The sequence below is a fragment of the Trachemys scripta genome, chromosome 4, assembly GCF_013100865.1.
Source record: "Trachemys scripta elegans isolate TJP31775 chromosome 4, CAS_Tse_1.0, whole genome shotgun sequence".
Lineage (NCBI taxonomy): Eukaryota > Metazoa > Chordata > Testudines > Emydidae > Trachemys > Trachemys scripta.
In genome coordinates this window covers 82338915-82353412 of record NC_048301.1, presented here as the reverse complement: position 1 = coordinate 82353412, position 14498 = coordinate 82338915, and the positions used below count along the sequence as shown (strand labels likewise).

The following is a 14498-nucleotide window of genomic DNA, read 5'->3' as shown; positions in this document are numbered from 1 at the left end:
GCCTTAAACTGTAAATTATATAGGGCATGGACTGTCTTCTTATTGTGTGCCCAGTGGGTAGCACAATGGAGCCACCAATGCCTCCAGATGCTAAAATAATAAAAGTAATCCTGTTTGTACCCCCACTTGTACAAGTTCAGCATTGCAAGCTGTTATGGCTAAGTGCATTTTACATTTTTACTAATTTTGGATTAACAAGAGAAAGCAGTAGATCGATATCTGTGATAGCTCAAACATATATATTAGACTAACATATCTTAATATTCTTCTCCGACATGCGCCTCTGTCCTTTCTCCTGCACTGCTCCTCACACTAGGCGTGACATCCCTTCTCCCATGGGCCATGCAAATTAATAATAATTATGTAAAAGTTCCATTTAAAAGGAACTATCAGAATTCATAGGCTACAAAAGCAATTAACCACCCTTCATTACCTGCTCTACCCTCTTTTCTTTTTTGTTCTCTTTTCTATTGCCCCTGGCACAGATCCAACACTTCAAAACACACTCACTGGAGTAATCTTTACTCATTTGAGTAAGCCCATTGAACTCATGTGAGTAAGGGTTGCAGGATTAAGGCCTTTCAATTGTAATCATTTTGCAGGGGTTCCAGTGATTCTCCTCTCAGTAGCAGTGATGTAAATACAGAATGATTTCACTGGAATTATCCCACATGTTCATCAGTATAATGGGAGCAGAATTTGGCTCATTGTTTCTTTTATTTGGCTGTAAATTACCATAAACAACTGTGGGGTACGTAGATAATAAGAATTGTGCAAATTATTCAATTAGTCATGCAAATAAATAGCTTCCCTCACAAGAACCTATTAATATTGTGTGTAGAATAAAGTAGTGGCCTTCTCAGTAAAGGTTTTAATGGACCATGGAGACTGAACTGTCTTCTCACCATAGGTCAGAAATGAGCAACATTGGTGGGATGGGGTGGCGGAGTGTTCCTTGACATTATCCCTGCTGTATTTGTCCTGGAGACAAGGAGAGGATTTCAGTTTCCAGGTCTGTTAATCCAGGACTTTTGTTTGTTTGGTTTTTTTTTTATGAGCACTAAAATGTATAAAGAAAACAAAGAGGAGGTGGCAAGTGGATCAACTTTGTGGAAAAGATTGTTCTCCGCTTAGCTTAAGCCTGATGGAACAACCTGTATCTCTGAATGTTTCAGGTAGACAGAAAATCAAAGGAAAGCAGGGGGTGCTGAGGGAGAATCCTGCTCTAGGTGGTAATGTATCTTCCACAAAGCCATGCTGTGGAAAGTCAGATTTCCAGAAAATTCTGCTTTGAAACAGCAATTTTTGTTTATTCGTAGCAGGCGGAAGTATAGCACAGTATAACCCAAATGTAGAATCTAGAGAGGGGAAAAGTCAGTACAAGTGGCAAACAAATATATTTGTTACAGACTACCAAGCAGTTTTCTTAACATGGGTTTTGTATACACCCAGCATGATGGGACAATGACCAGGTTAGGAGCCTCTGAATACTACCATAATACAATAAATAGTGATAAACATGGTGCCTTAATTTTAAGGATTCTAGTAACAAATTTGCAATACCAAAGCCCCTTTTGGGAAGGACCTATAATATGATTTTTAAACAATTATTTCACACAGTTAAAAATCCTGTTTATTTTTACTGCTAATCGCTGAATGATTTTTAAATTCTCCAGCATTACCACTGTAGAAATCAGACCCATATTTCTTATGTGGCAATGAAACTACACCTCTACCCTGATAATGACGCTGTCCTTGGGAGCCAAAAAATCTTACCGCATTATAGGTGAAACCGAGTTATATCGAACTTGCTTTGATCCACCAGAGTGCGCAGCCCCACCTCCCGGAGCGCTGCTTTACCACGTTATAACCGAATTCATGTTATATCTGGGTAGAGGTGTAATTCTTTGTTTGACATGAGAGACTCTAATCCTTATATTCATGCAAAGGTTGGCAGGACAATGTGCTTTTCTCTGTTGAATTTCAGTGTGTGTTGGGAACAACTGAGGTTTCAAACTTAGATGTATTTATTCCAGCCATTTTCTTAAAGATAATCCTTAAATAGAAAACAAATGAATATGAGATAAGAAAAAAAACTTCAGTTAAATTCTCTCTGAGAAACATTTCATTCAGCTATCTGCAATAATTTGTTTACATACAGTCAGGGTGATTTCATGGTATTCATTTAGCTGCGAACATACTTTACTTGAGAGCTGTATGTTACACTCAGCCTGCCTGCTGATCGTTCATTGATTCTAATTAAAATTAAATGGCCGTAAGTGCTTATTACTAAAAATATTTAAACAAATTGTTTTGCTATGCAACCAGGGGGTCCAATACTGCAGCTCTTATTCACACCTGAAGTCCTGTTCCCATGGGTACTCCCACTGAAGTCAAAGGGAGGGAGTATTACTCAAGTGAGTTAAGGTTGCAGGATCAAGTCCCAAATTTGCATGAAAGAAAATAATCCATTTGTAGTTATGAGAGGACCGTTTGGATGAGAGTCTTAACAATCATGTTTCTAAAGTCTGAGCAAAGTGAAACAAATGTTTTCAACAGGGAAGGGAATTCATTGGGAAAAATATTCCTGTACGTGCCATTCCCTTCCCCCTCCCCCTCACTGTCCCACTTAACAGTCACCCTGGAAAAAAAATACTATTGTAAAATTTGTCTCTTCTGGTTTTCTTATTCATAATATTCCTCCCTCAGGCTGCTTTCTCTTTGGTTCATACAAGTATGTGATTTGCAGCTGTGCTTTACCAACCTTAGTTGTTTGACCAGTGCTTGATTATTGCTTGTTTTTCATCGCAACTGTATGTCTTCTGGGGTTTTAAGTTTCATGAGTACCTCTTTTTCCCTGAGGATTGTCTGTCTGACAAAGCTGGTTATTACATGCATGGCCTTCTTCCCAAAAACATGCACTCACACATCTACCTCTAGGCAGAGTTTGGCTGACTTGTTGCATTCATATTAGGAAAGTAACCAGGGAATTCCACCCCCTTTTTCTAAGAATGGAAGGGGACATCACAAGATTGAGTTGACCTTGTATATGTAACACAACATTCCACCACAAAAATGCAGCCTCCAACAGTAGGTAGTGCCCTGAGGAATAACTGGTTGGTGGACCTGAAAAGATTCATAGGATCATAGCAACTGAAAGCTTTTTTTCAGATTCAGAAGCAGAATTACTGGAAGAAAATAAAAAAAAGCTGTTGTAACACTATATTTCTAACTGGAATTATTCAGGGGGCTACATTGTGACTTGGACTACCTTCTCCTTGTACCCTGGGGCAGCCTGCCTGGACCCGGAGTCCAAAGCTCACCTCTGAGCAGATAGCTGGGAATTGGTTACAGTCCTCACTCTCTGGCCAGTGCCCCTTTGGTTATATTGGTGCCGGGGGGGAGAAGGGGTGTGGTCATAACTTGCTGCTGTAATAGACCATCCGCTCCCTCCCTTACCACTCACTCCCTTCACCTCCAGAACACGCCAACAGAAGTGGAATCATGACTCAAAAGCCTGGGTTGTAGTGTCCCAGGGCTACTCCTGGAGTGATGCAATTTATGCCCCAACCTAAAAACTGTATGGGGGCTGTGCCTAAAGACTACATTTAAGCCAGGGAAGTACTGGCAATTTCTAAACTTAAGGTGTTCAGATAAGTGCAAAGATTTTTAGATCTCAAGCAAAATAAATTATTTAAACTTTTCCTAATCTAAGAAGCTTTGAGTTCAGTTTGATTTGAATTTTCAGCAGATATTTGCTTATATTGTTTGTAACATTTCAACATTCTTTCCTGGAAAAACAAACAAACAAAACCTACTTCATAAGAAACAAAGCAACAGGATCCTCCACAAAAAGGCCACATTGCTTTTGACATCTTCTGAAACTTTTCAGCGGAAAACCAGTGGAAATCCTGCCACATCATTTCTTTTAGGAAAGGATGTCTCAGGATCCAGAGGAAAACTCCCTAGAGTGCAGGGACTCCATGGAGAGTGTACCTCAGTCTCTTTATCTTAGTCCCTCCTCCCTAAGCATAGCTTGCCTCAAAATGTTGAAGACGTTCATTGGATGCACCTGTCCCTCCATCTGAGCTGCAGAGTGAAAGTTAACATTCAAACCACCAGCACTAAGCCCTAGGGGATTTTCAGGTAAGATTTCCATGTTGCTGCTAGGGAATGATATTGTACACCTCTGAGCTCCTTTTCAGCTGGCTTTCCTTCCCCTTCCAAATGACTGATCCTCCCAAATATTCATGGGATTACAACCACAAGTAATCAGATGGAGAGGCATAAATCTTTATTGGAGAAGGGGAGAATGCTGCAGCTCTGGCTCAAACCCATCATCCTTCCCCATCCTTGCATTCTGTGCCCATTGGCCATTTTTGGCCTATAGTTGGGTTACTTTCATCTCCTTAATGCCTAAATGTGGGGGGAGAGAGAGATGGTCCACGAGAGATGCAACAAGGGTCCATATTAGTATTTCATCATCACTGTCCTACTCTCCCAATCTATACTGCTCACCACAAAAAAAAAAAAAAAACTGCTGCTGAAGAACAGCAATTATTATGACCAGTTACTCTGTGGATCAAAAATCTTGAATGTGATTTCTCCCTAAAGACACATAAATACAAATCAAGAATCTACCTATCTTCACGAATTTTCAGGGATATAGAGACGTGGACATTAATGAATAATGGAATTGCCTGGCAATACCACAGGTCAAGAAAATAGAAGACATTTATGCCTAATGTTGACTGAACACGGGCATGCCCAGTTCATTGAAACTATTGTTTAAATGTTGTTTAGCCAGGTGCATACAACACCATCATAATTCATATATGGTCAAGGCTGGTGAGACAGAGTACAGTATTTTATTATATACTACATACCTGTAGGTTTAATGAGATGCAAGGGCCAGGATAGAGAAGAAATAGCTTATTGGCCCTCTCTGTTGGCCATTGAGAGAGCAGTAGTTGTATCAGCACTTACATGCATCTCATGTGTTCGGATTGGCTAACAGAAAGGGTTGTGATAGTCATACTCCCGGGACATCAAGAATGACCTTAGGGTAAAGAGACAGTGAAGTTGGTAATTTCCATAAAAGGCATCATCCTAAGAAAAAATACTAGGTTATGCCCTTGACTCTGCAGAGTGAGAGTGTGTTAACATGCTATTTTTCTATGTATACTAATATTTCTATAAATACCACTGGAAATGTTTTCCAAATCAGAGAAAACATGAATTGTGTTTTTTAATATGTTTATAATAAAATAGGAATTGAAATCCATATAGTTTTCCAAATCAAGACTTTCGTTTATGTAAAGTGGCTTCAACAATTGTTTAAATGCTGCTAAAATACAAAGGGAAGGTCTGAGGTATAACGTATGGCCATAAGCCATTCAAACTAAAATTCAGTTATGCTTATTGTTCTGAACAGTATCCCAAAAATAAACTTGATGGTTTGCACCAGAGTGCTTTTACCTTTTATGCCAAATAGCAAATTTGAATTCACTAATTACATGCAGGTTGGGATCTTAGCTAAATGGCTTGGATTGACCTATCCAATATTAAATTATATTATGACATTCTGATGTAGAAAATGACTGCAAACTTGTTCTAACTAGGATTATATCAATAAAGTACTCGCATTTCACGTATTTTTCTCGTAGTCATAATAAAACAAAATGTTTGGTTCCTTACCTACTACGGTTACATTTTGTTCTTTCATATATTGCCAGGCTACTGGTGTGCAAACACAGATGTAAATATATACTGGCAGATGGGTGATTGTTTGAGTTCACACAATAGCACTGAGTCATCTGGACAGTTCCAGTCTGATCTTGCATATATCCCATTGTAGACTCAATGATTTTATGTTCAAAAATGCAACCTCACAACAAACAGGGCTCAATTAACCACTTCCGATTTTCTCTTTATTTAAGCCTTTATCCATGCTTATGTTTTGCTGCATCACTGTATTTTAATCTGTTTTAGAATTCTTGGATAACTCCTAGACAAACACCCCTCAGTTCACAAACACACATTTTACTATGCTGAAGGTATATACAGATTCTTTAGCTTAGGAAAGAGGTAATGATCCACTCCCATGTTCCTGGTGACCTCAAAAGTCCCAATGAAGTCACTGGGATTTTATCAGGCACAAGAAAATTCAGAGTAATGTTCAATATATGCTATAGAACCATTTGAACACTACATAGCTAGAGAATGAATGACTCAGCCCTTAGGATTCTGCGACTTAGCACAGGGATATCACCTTCATATATGTAGGGAGCGGGTGTGTAAATATATATTTTTTTCCTATATTTGTGTGTACATATGAATGATTAAAATAGTTAATGTTCCATAATATAAAGTTGCATTGAGCTTTCCAGTGAAACCCTGGCCACACCTCTACATTCCTCAAAGAAAATCCTTTTGTTGTTTGAACTTGTTCATTAATGATTTGCTAAGGTTTGGGATCTATGCCCAGATGCTAAAGAAGAGTGGCACCTCCGTTCTAAAGCAGTGTGCAAGCTGGGCATCCAGGTTCTCCTGAATTGCTTAAGTTCCAAAGAAAAGTTATAGTTGTGCCACAAAACTGAAGAGGTGTAGGAAAAGCACCACAGTTCTAAAGTAGCATGGAGCTGTGCACCAGTATTCTGAAGAAGGTGTCAGAAATGCACACCATTCTAAAGGAGTGTGGGTGCTGAGCATCCAGGTTTCCAAGAAGCACAACAGTTGTGCCAAGGTTCTGAAGAAGTGTGGGAAATATACATAGTTTTAAAGTGGCATGAGAGCTTTCAAAGAAGTATGGGAACTGAATGGGAATTCCAAAGAATCCTAGTATCTGGATCCCATAGCTCTAAAGAAGAAGGATAGCTGCCCCAAATCTCTGACAAGCACAAGAAATATGCCAAGGTGACGTACACATCTCCGCTCAGATCCTGGGTCAATGCCTTCACTACAATGGAACAGCTAACTCCTACATGTCCTTCTGTGGAACTCATCTAGCCTGCAAGGAATCTGGAAGGTATTACAATATCCACCTTCTAGCCCTGCCTAGCCTAAGTGAGTTTTGAAGCCACTAGATTAATTGAGCCTGGAGCAAGAACTCTCCTCTGCCCTAATCCTCAAAACGCCAGGATAATCATATCACCCAATGAATCTGAACTAATGTAATAATTACAAATGAGATTCTAAGCCTTGCAAGGATACCTCAAAGTCCTTAGTAAAACATACTGGATGTTAGGGACACTTTTTGTCTCCATAGACTTAATGAAGTATGCAGACTTCTTAAAGTCCATAGCAAAGCAGTCAGAAAGAAAACTTTTTAAGTCTACAGGTGTCAATTTGAAGAAATTCTAGTGCCATTCTAGCATGTAAAACTCCATAAATCTAGGATATAATGTAATTTATATCCTGTAATTAGTCAAAAATATATGTAGATACATTGAGGTACCAGAATTTTTTTCTTGATAACTTTATCAAAACACTAAAGAAATCTCTAATGACTATAAGGACAAACGACTTTAAGCTAGAGTTACACTTTTGGAAGTATCAATAACCTTATAGGGAAAAAATACACACAAGAACATTGTCATTTTAACAACCAAACATTAGAAAGGCAGGAACTGCAAATTCAGTTCAGAATTTGATAGTATAAAAACACCCAGTTAAGGTACTCCAAACAACCTTATCTCATTTTTACTAGTATCTTGGAGGGCGGGGAGGATTAGAGCAAGGGTAATTTTTAAAATGATAAATTTTTTTATTAAATTTAATATTTGACTTTTTTTGTTACACACACACACACACACACACACACAGCACTTTAATATATATAAAATATATTTACAATACAATATGTGCAGAAGAGTTCAAGTTTAAATGCAAGTTTTGTTCAATAAAACATATTAGCTAGTTCATATGTTGGATTGTGTTGTAAATTCTATGTGGTATTAGAAGATGAAACTTTTACATAATCCAGCTATCCTATTTAGGAAAGCACCTACTGACTGCAGTGTTAATTTGCATGAGTGAGGATTGCAGCCTCAAGCCTTTGTTTACTTTCACTCTCCAGTTCCTCAGTTCTCTGTGAGGTGCTTGTCACTCACATCTTATATACCTCAAAATTGCTAAGCGTTTCCACAGCCCATTGAAGTCAATGGGAATTTTTCCATTGAGTCCAGGAAGCTTTGAATCAGGCCTAAAGCTTCTATTGAGTTTCTAGAAGTAGAACTACAGGTAAATATTGATATTTTAACACAGTAGCTTTTATCACAACACAAAAGGTGTTTTGACTGATACATACTTTGGGTTTTATGCAGGTTCAATGGGAGTAGATCACATTGGGTTTTGAGGTTTTGTAAAATCTATTGCAGTATATATTTCCATGTTGATATTTATCACAGGCTATAATGTTCTGTGATGGCCCTTATCACAGTATGTGTTTCTGTAGTGCCAGCTGTGACAATAAGTATATGTTCAAACTGGTTAAAAGGCTATATAGAGTTTTTTAGCCAACCTTTAATTTCACAATGGAATTCACCTCTACAGAATATTATTGTGGCAAATAATTTCTTACAGCTGAGCCAAATCTGAAATAGTAAATTTGAATTTGGTTGAAGGTTGGCAATTTCAGATTAAGCTAAGAATTCATGAACTCAAAAAACCCAAAGAACTTCTTTGCCTGTATAACTTGTATTAAAGATATACAAGGGAATTTTATCAGCCTAGTTAGGTACCAGACTCCCTTTTGGCAGCCCCAATTTGCACCCACAGAATGAATTTCTGGCACAAGAACTTGTCATTAACTACCTGACTTGCCCCCTTCTGAACATGTACCTCATGGTTGAAGTATGGGTTGAATAAATTCAGAGAAGAGAAAAATGAAATTTGTAAAATGTTGCAGAATTTTATTTGCAGTGAAATGCTGTGCCCTGATTCACCCCTATAATTCACAGTATTGCCAACCCCAAATGTTCAAAAATCACGAGGCAGGCTCACCAATAATCATGAGATTATGTAAAAATAATAGATTTGGTGTTCTTTTTATTTGCCTTCTGCTTTTTGAACCTTTAGGCTGCACAGGGGTCACATTTTTTGAAGCTTTCTCCACTGCCACAAGGGCTAGAAACTTACTTTTTCTTTAAGAATGAAGGCTGAAATCATCACATATCCACTTGACTCCAGGAGCCGGGCTTTAAGGAAAACAATAATTATCACGAGACTCATGACAAAATCGTGAGAATTGGCAACACTGTTTACATTTCTGTTTAAAGGCTAGTTACTTTCCAGAAAGCTCTTAAACACAACACTACAGTGACTGATGTGCAGTTCTCACAGGAGAATATTTAAAACCAAACACTTTAAAATTGAGAAACAAATTGAGACTTCTGAAGTATATCAGGACCACTGCAGGCAGGAAAGGAAAACAAACAGGCACAGGAGCTCTGGGCAGCTCTTCCTCTTGAAAATAGTTGGAGGGTCAAATCTTCCAGTCCTTAAACAGGTAAAACTCCTACGGTCATCAGTGCCTCCACTCATAGATATTAAGATGCGCTCAATATCTATACACCTAAATATCTGAGCCATCTTATCCAGTGCTACACATTTTATACACATTGGTTCAGGGACTATGTTTTCTGACATTCTGAACAGTGCTGAGCACATAGATGGTGCCCAGTGAATAATACAAATCATGACAATAATCGTTGACTTTATGGACTCTATGGATGCAATTTCTGTTCTTTGCTCTGGAATTGGCCTGAATACAGCTGAAACCCTAAGAAATTGAGACATAAACACATCTGATACGTCTACAACACTTTCTCATTCCTGCCTTTACTCAAACTCAAAAAAAAAAATTCAAAACAAAATGGTGTTGAATTAAAATGTAAAATTTCACAGCAGCCATTACTCTGCAACCCAGCGTATGGCAGGACCTGCAACTCCTTGGGGGTTTAGTGATCTCCTCTCATCTGACTCTCGTACTCTCTCTTTCTTCATACTTCCTGACCTCTATGCTGCTTTTCATGGTGTCTGCCATGACAACCTTCCCAACCGCCTTGGGACTGTTTGGTGGAGTCTCAGAGAGCAGCCCTTCTTGGTTTGCTCCCATCTGTCAGTCTCTTTTTTTTTTTTTTTTTTTTTCTTCCCCCAGCAGAGAAAGGGGCTGGTTCAGTGGATGGGGAGCTAGCCCTGAGATACCTGGATTCTACTCCCACCATGGACTTCCTTTATGACCTCAGGCCAGTGCCTTAGTGACAGAGTTTCAAGGTTTTTAGGCACCCAAAGATGCAGTTAGGCATCTAGTGGGGCTTACAAAGCACCTAACCTTCTAGGCACTTTTGAAAGTCTTACTAGATACCTAAATACCTTTGAAAATCTGGTCTCTAGTTTTTCTGTGCCCAGTGCCTCATCTGTACAATGGGGATAACAACACTGCTCTACCTCACAGAGGGGCTGTGAAAATAAATAGGTTAGACATTGTGAGGCACTCAGATACTATGGTGATGTGGCCACATAAGTACCACAGGTAGAGTGGGAACTTTATCTATACCACTGCTATCCCTTCCCTTGGTTTTGGCCCCTTCTTTTCACCTATCCCCGTGACAGCTCCCTCTTTTCTGAATGTAACTTGGGCTGTATTTCTTCTGAGTCCCCTGTGTTCTGTCTTCAACACTGCCCCCACCCCAAGCCCCTTGCAAAGGGGTTCCTGTTTTATAGGCTCATCTAATGACTTCCAGATGCTTAATTTAATTACCAGCTCTTTCTTATCTTAATCACCCTGCCTCTTTTTGTAAACAAAATATGGACTCCCTGCCCCGGGGGCACAAGCTGGGAGCAGCACCTCTCCTCTGCAGAACTCACATTTCACACTCAGGCTGTGCTGCAATTAAGAGCTCTGCCTGGGGCTAGGATGTGCACTGCAAGCAGAGCTCCTGTACAAAACTGCTCCCCCAAAATGGTGGCCTTGCCTTTTAGGTAAAAAATGTGGAGTCCCTTGTAACCAACATAGGGGAAAAAATTCTACTGTACAATGGGAAAATGGCATGCAAGATCCACTCTGCTGCTAATGTGCAGAATAATTTTATTTTTAACTAAAATGTATTCAAGTCCCTATGGGGCTGAGAAGAGACCATTAGAAAACACATCTTGAGTTTTAATAAGCACTGTAGAAAGCAATTTAAGTAATTATCCAGAAGGGAGCTGGAAAGAGCTGAGGGCACAGTCAGGGTAGCAGGAGGTAAGGCTGAGAGGGGAGGAACAACAAAGGGTGGGAACAGAGAAGGAAGGCGGGGCAGAGAAAGGCAAGAACTGGTTATGTTTCAGATGGTGTACATTGGGAGGGACTAAGACTGGGATGAAAGTGTTTAGACCAACCTGTTCCTTTTTCTTTTAGACACTGACAGTGCATTTCATGGGGTGGAATTTCTGCCAGAAGATCTTGGTGAGGCTCTGAATAAGACTGCAATGAGAGTGAATGAGAAATATTCCTCTCTACCTGCTGAGGAGAAGGGGATTCATATTATCAACATCCGAGCTATTGAAGACATCGGATACATCCAGCGTGAAAGTACAGTGAGTAGAGCAGTTATTAGATGCTACTTATCTTCTGGGGTTTTGTACCCTGACTCATCGCCCTGGAATCCGAGTGCTTTTATTCTCAGCACCATCACCCCGCTGCAAAAATATATTAATGTTAAAAATATATGTTTGGGGATTTGGATAGTGTGAGTTCTGCACTATTCCTTGTCAGATGTGAACAGTTACCAGCAACCACAATACAGGCAACTCCTAAAGGGTTTTTGTTGACTCATATATAGGAGGAAGAGAGTGGAAGAGATTGAGGGATCCTAATTTGAGCTAAATCATATGAAGGGCTGCTTATTCCCAGATTAAACAAACCAGCGAACGAGGCAATGGCAGCTTTTTGAATCTGTGTGGCTGTATTGAAGAGAACCCTTAAATGTCTAAAAATATGCACCCAAAAGCTACACATCTGCTTGCATTGATAATGTTACACCAATAACCTGCAGTATAGATTCCTGTTGTCTGAATGGATTTTCACTGTTATTTGTTATGCCGTCATTCAATTTTTTAATTAGAATGTTTGTACCTTAAATACCCCTGGAGTAATTTCTAAATGTTGTAATGTAGATGCCCAGGTGGTTAGGAATCAGTAATGTCAAATACATGTAAAAGGTCAGAATGTGTATAGGTGTGTTGATACCACTGCTATCCCGCTGATCAATGTTGTCTCATTGTTTCCTTGAACTCCCTTGTCCATCTGTGTCCATCTGTTATCTCTTGTCTTATACTTAGATTGTAAACTCTTTATGGCAGGATCTGTCTCCTCCCCCCCCCCCCCCATTTGTACGGCATGTAGTACAATGGGGTCCTGGTCCATGATTAGGGTTCCTAGGCACTATGGTTATACAAATTAATAATAAGATTAATAATAATAGATGAGGGAATAGAGGTTAAGAAGGGCTGAAACAACAATGTTAAATGATCAAGGCAAATGTAGTAGAAATAGAATATTATCTTCCACAATGGAGAAAGAATACTTAATTGGAATTGACTTGGGAGTGAAGAATAGCCCATGAACAGCCTCCTAAGTGTGGGGATTTAAAACTAAAATGTCCTTTTAGTGGTTTTACCTTTAGATTGAGCAGTTTGATCCTCATTTGGTGTAAATCTACATAGCTCTGCTTATTTCAATTTAGCTACACTGATTTATATCAAATGAGGATATGGCCTACCAATATCTTCGCAACCTTAACTCCAGGTTAATGTAGTTATTGGTTTGGGAATTTCCTTAGCATTTTAATAGCATTATAGCAAGAAATTCCTGATTTACTTGCCATGTGGAACTGTGTATTCTCCCCCAAGTACATAAATGATATTATATTATAGATTACAGGAGTGTAGCCGCTTGGTTAATAGAACGGCACCAATATTTCTTCCAAGCTGTACTTGCAAGCTTCTTAAAATCTTTCCACCTTGCCAGTTCAGATGTGGACTTCATGATATCCTCATACTGTAGAAATTGTATTGAGGCCAAGACTATGGACTTCTTAAAGTCCTTAACCGATCAGGTTTTACCTCAGTTTAAGTAGGACTCGGGGGTGAGGTGTGGCGGGGGAGGGGGGAAGGAAGGGAAAGAGAGGGGATACAGAGCTGAGAATCTCAATGTCTCTGATATATTAACCCAGATTTGTGTTTGAGCTGTGGGGTGGGAGGTGTTTGTCTCTGTGTTTCCCTGTCCCAGTGATTTTAACAAGTTCTAAGATCAATTAGATTCTGTGTTGGGCTTAGAAAATGAAATGAGCACATGAGCTGCTTAAATACTTGGTTGAATCCTTTCAGTGCTTATAGTCTCCGTAGAAGATCATGTGGGAATGAAAGCTGTACAAATGTGAGTCCATTTGGGACCGAGAGAGGAAGGAGCCATATTTTTTTTTTGTACCCTAGAGCATTGGCACATTTCCCTGCTTTTTTGGATCCTCAGTACAGTTCCCATTCTGTTTCTGACTCTTGGTGCTGTTCCCATGCTTTTTTGGAGCACTGGTGCAGTTCTTAAACCTTAGCAAATCATTAGTGAATGACTCTAAAATTAAACCATCTGTACTGTCCAATCCAAACATATGCACTAGAGCTCACCAAACACTCTGGAATAAAACACATTTTAAGTAAGTTGACCATGCTGCTTGGGGGAAACAACATGACAAAAACCATTACAACATTCCTTTCCCCCCCGCCCCCCCGCCCAAAAGTGAACAACATCTGTTTTTATTAAGGTGAAAATTTATAATTATTCTCTAAAGTGTGTGTGTGTTTTGTGTGTGTGTGAGGGAGGGAGGGAGGGAGACAGGCAACCTTAACTATGGAAAGACTCCAATCTCTCAAGATTTAAAAACAAACATTTGAAATACAAATGGAGTTTGCAAAGGAAGAGCCCAATTGAGAGAAGTGCTACTGGTCCTCATCATCCACTGGGCCAGATTCTTTAATGCAATCTGTCCCCTTTCTGCTGGCTAAAAGGGACCAGAAAGCAAATAAATCTTCTATGCCATCCTTTGCCACCCCTATTTGTTCTGGGGGTGTTCTGGGGGTAGGGAAAGGTGTGGCCACAGTGCACTGCTCTCTGATGATCTCCAGATAATAGGTGGCCCATTGGGTGTAGGCCATAAACAACTGGCACACTTGTTCTAATCTGCTAGAACCATCTGCTTGATCCCATGAAGAACTGGCTACTGAACCTGGGAGCTGAAAAATGGCTTCTTTGTGACTTCCACAGTCTAGCCCATTTATTTCAATAAGAATTGAAGACACTCGGCATGTTTCAGAATTGGCCCACTGATTAGTTACTGAGCACCCCAGAAAGTCCCATTCACTTTGTGGGAATAGTAGGTGCTCATAGGATCAGGCCCTAACTTTTACCTTTTAGACCAGACTGCATTTTATTGAGGAATTCATCATTTGACCCCAAGTTT

At 39.6% G+C, this 14498-nt stretch overlaps 1 protein-coding gene across 3 annotated transcripts in view; it reads left to right on the top strand.

Moving 5' to 3' along the window:
• ANO1 (anoctamin 1) overlaps positions 1–14498 on the top strand; it is a 116148-nt gene that overhangs the window by 33264 nt on the left and 68386 nt on the right. For all 3 annotated transcript variants that reach the window (XM_034769756.1, XM_034769755.1, XM_034769758.1), the window contains exon 3: positions 11402–11580. In XM_034769756.1, coding sequence (XP_034625647.1) covers positions 11402–11580 — 179 coding nt within the window. The remainder of the gene's footprint in view (positions 1–11401; positions 11581–14498) is intronic.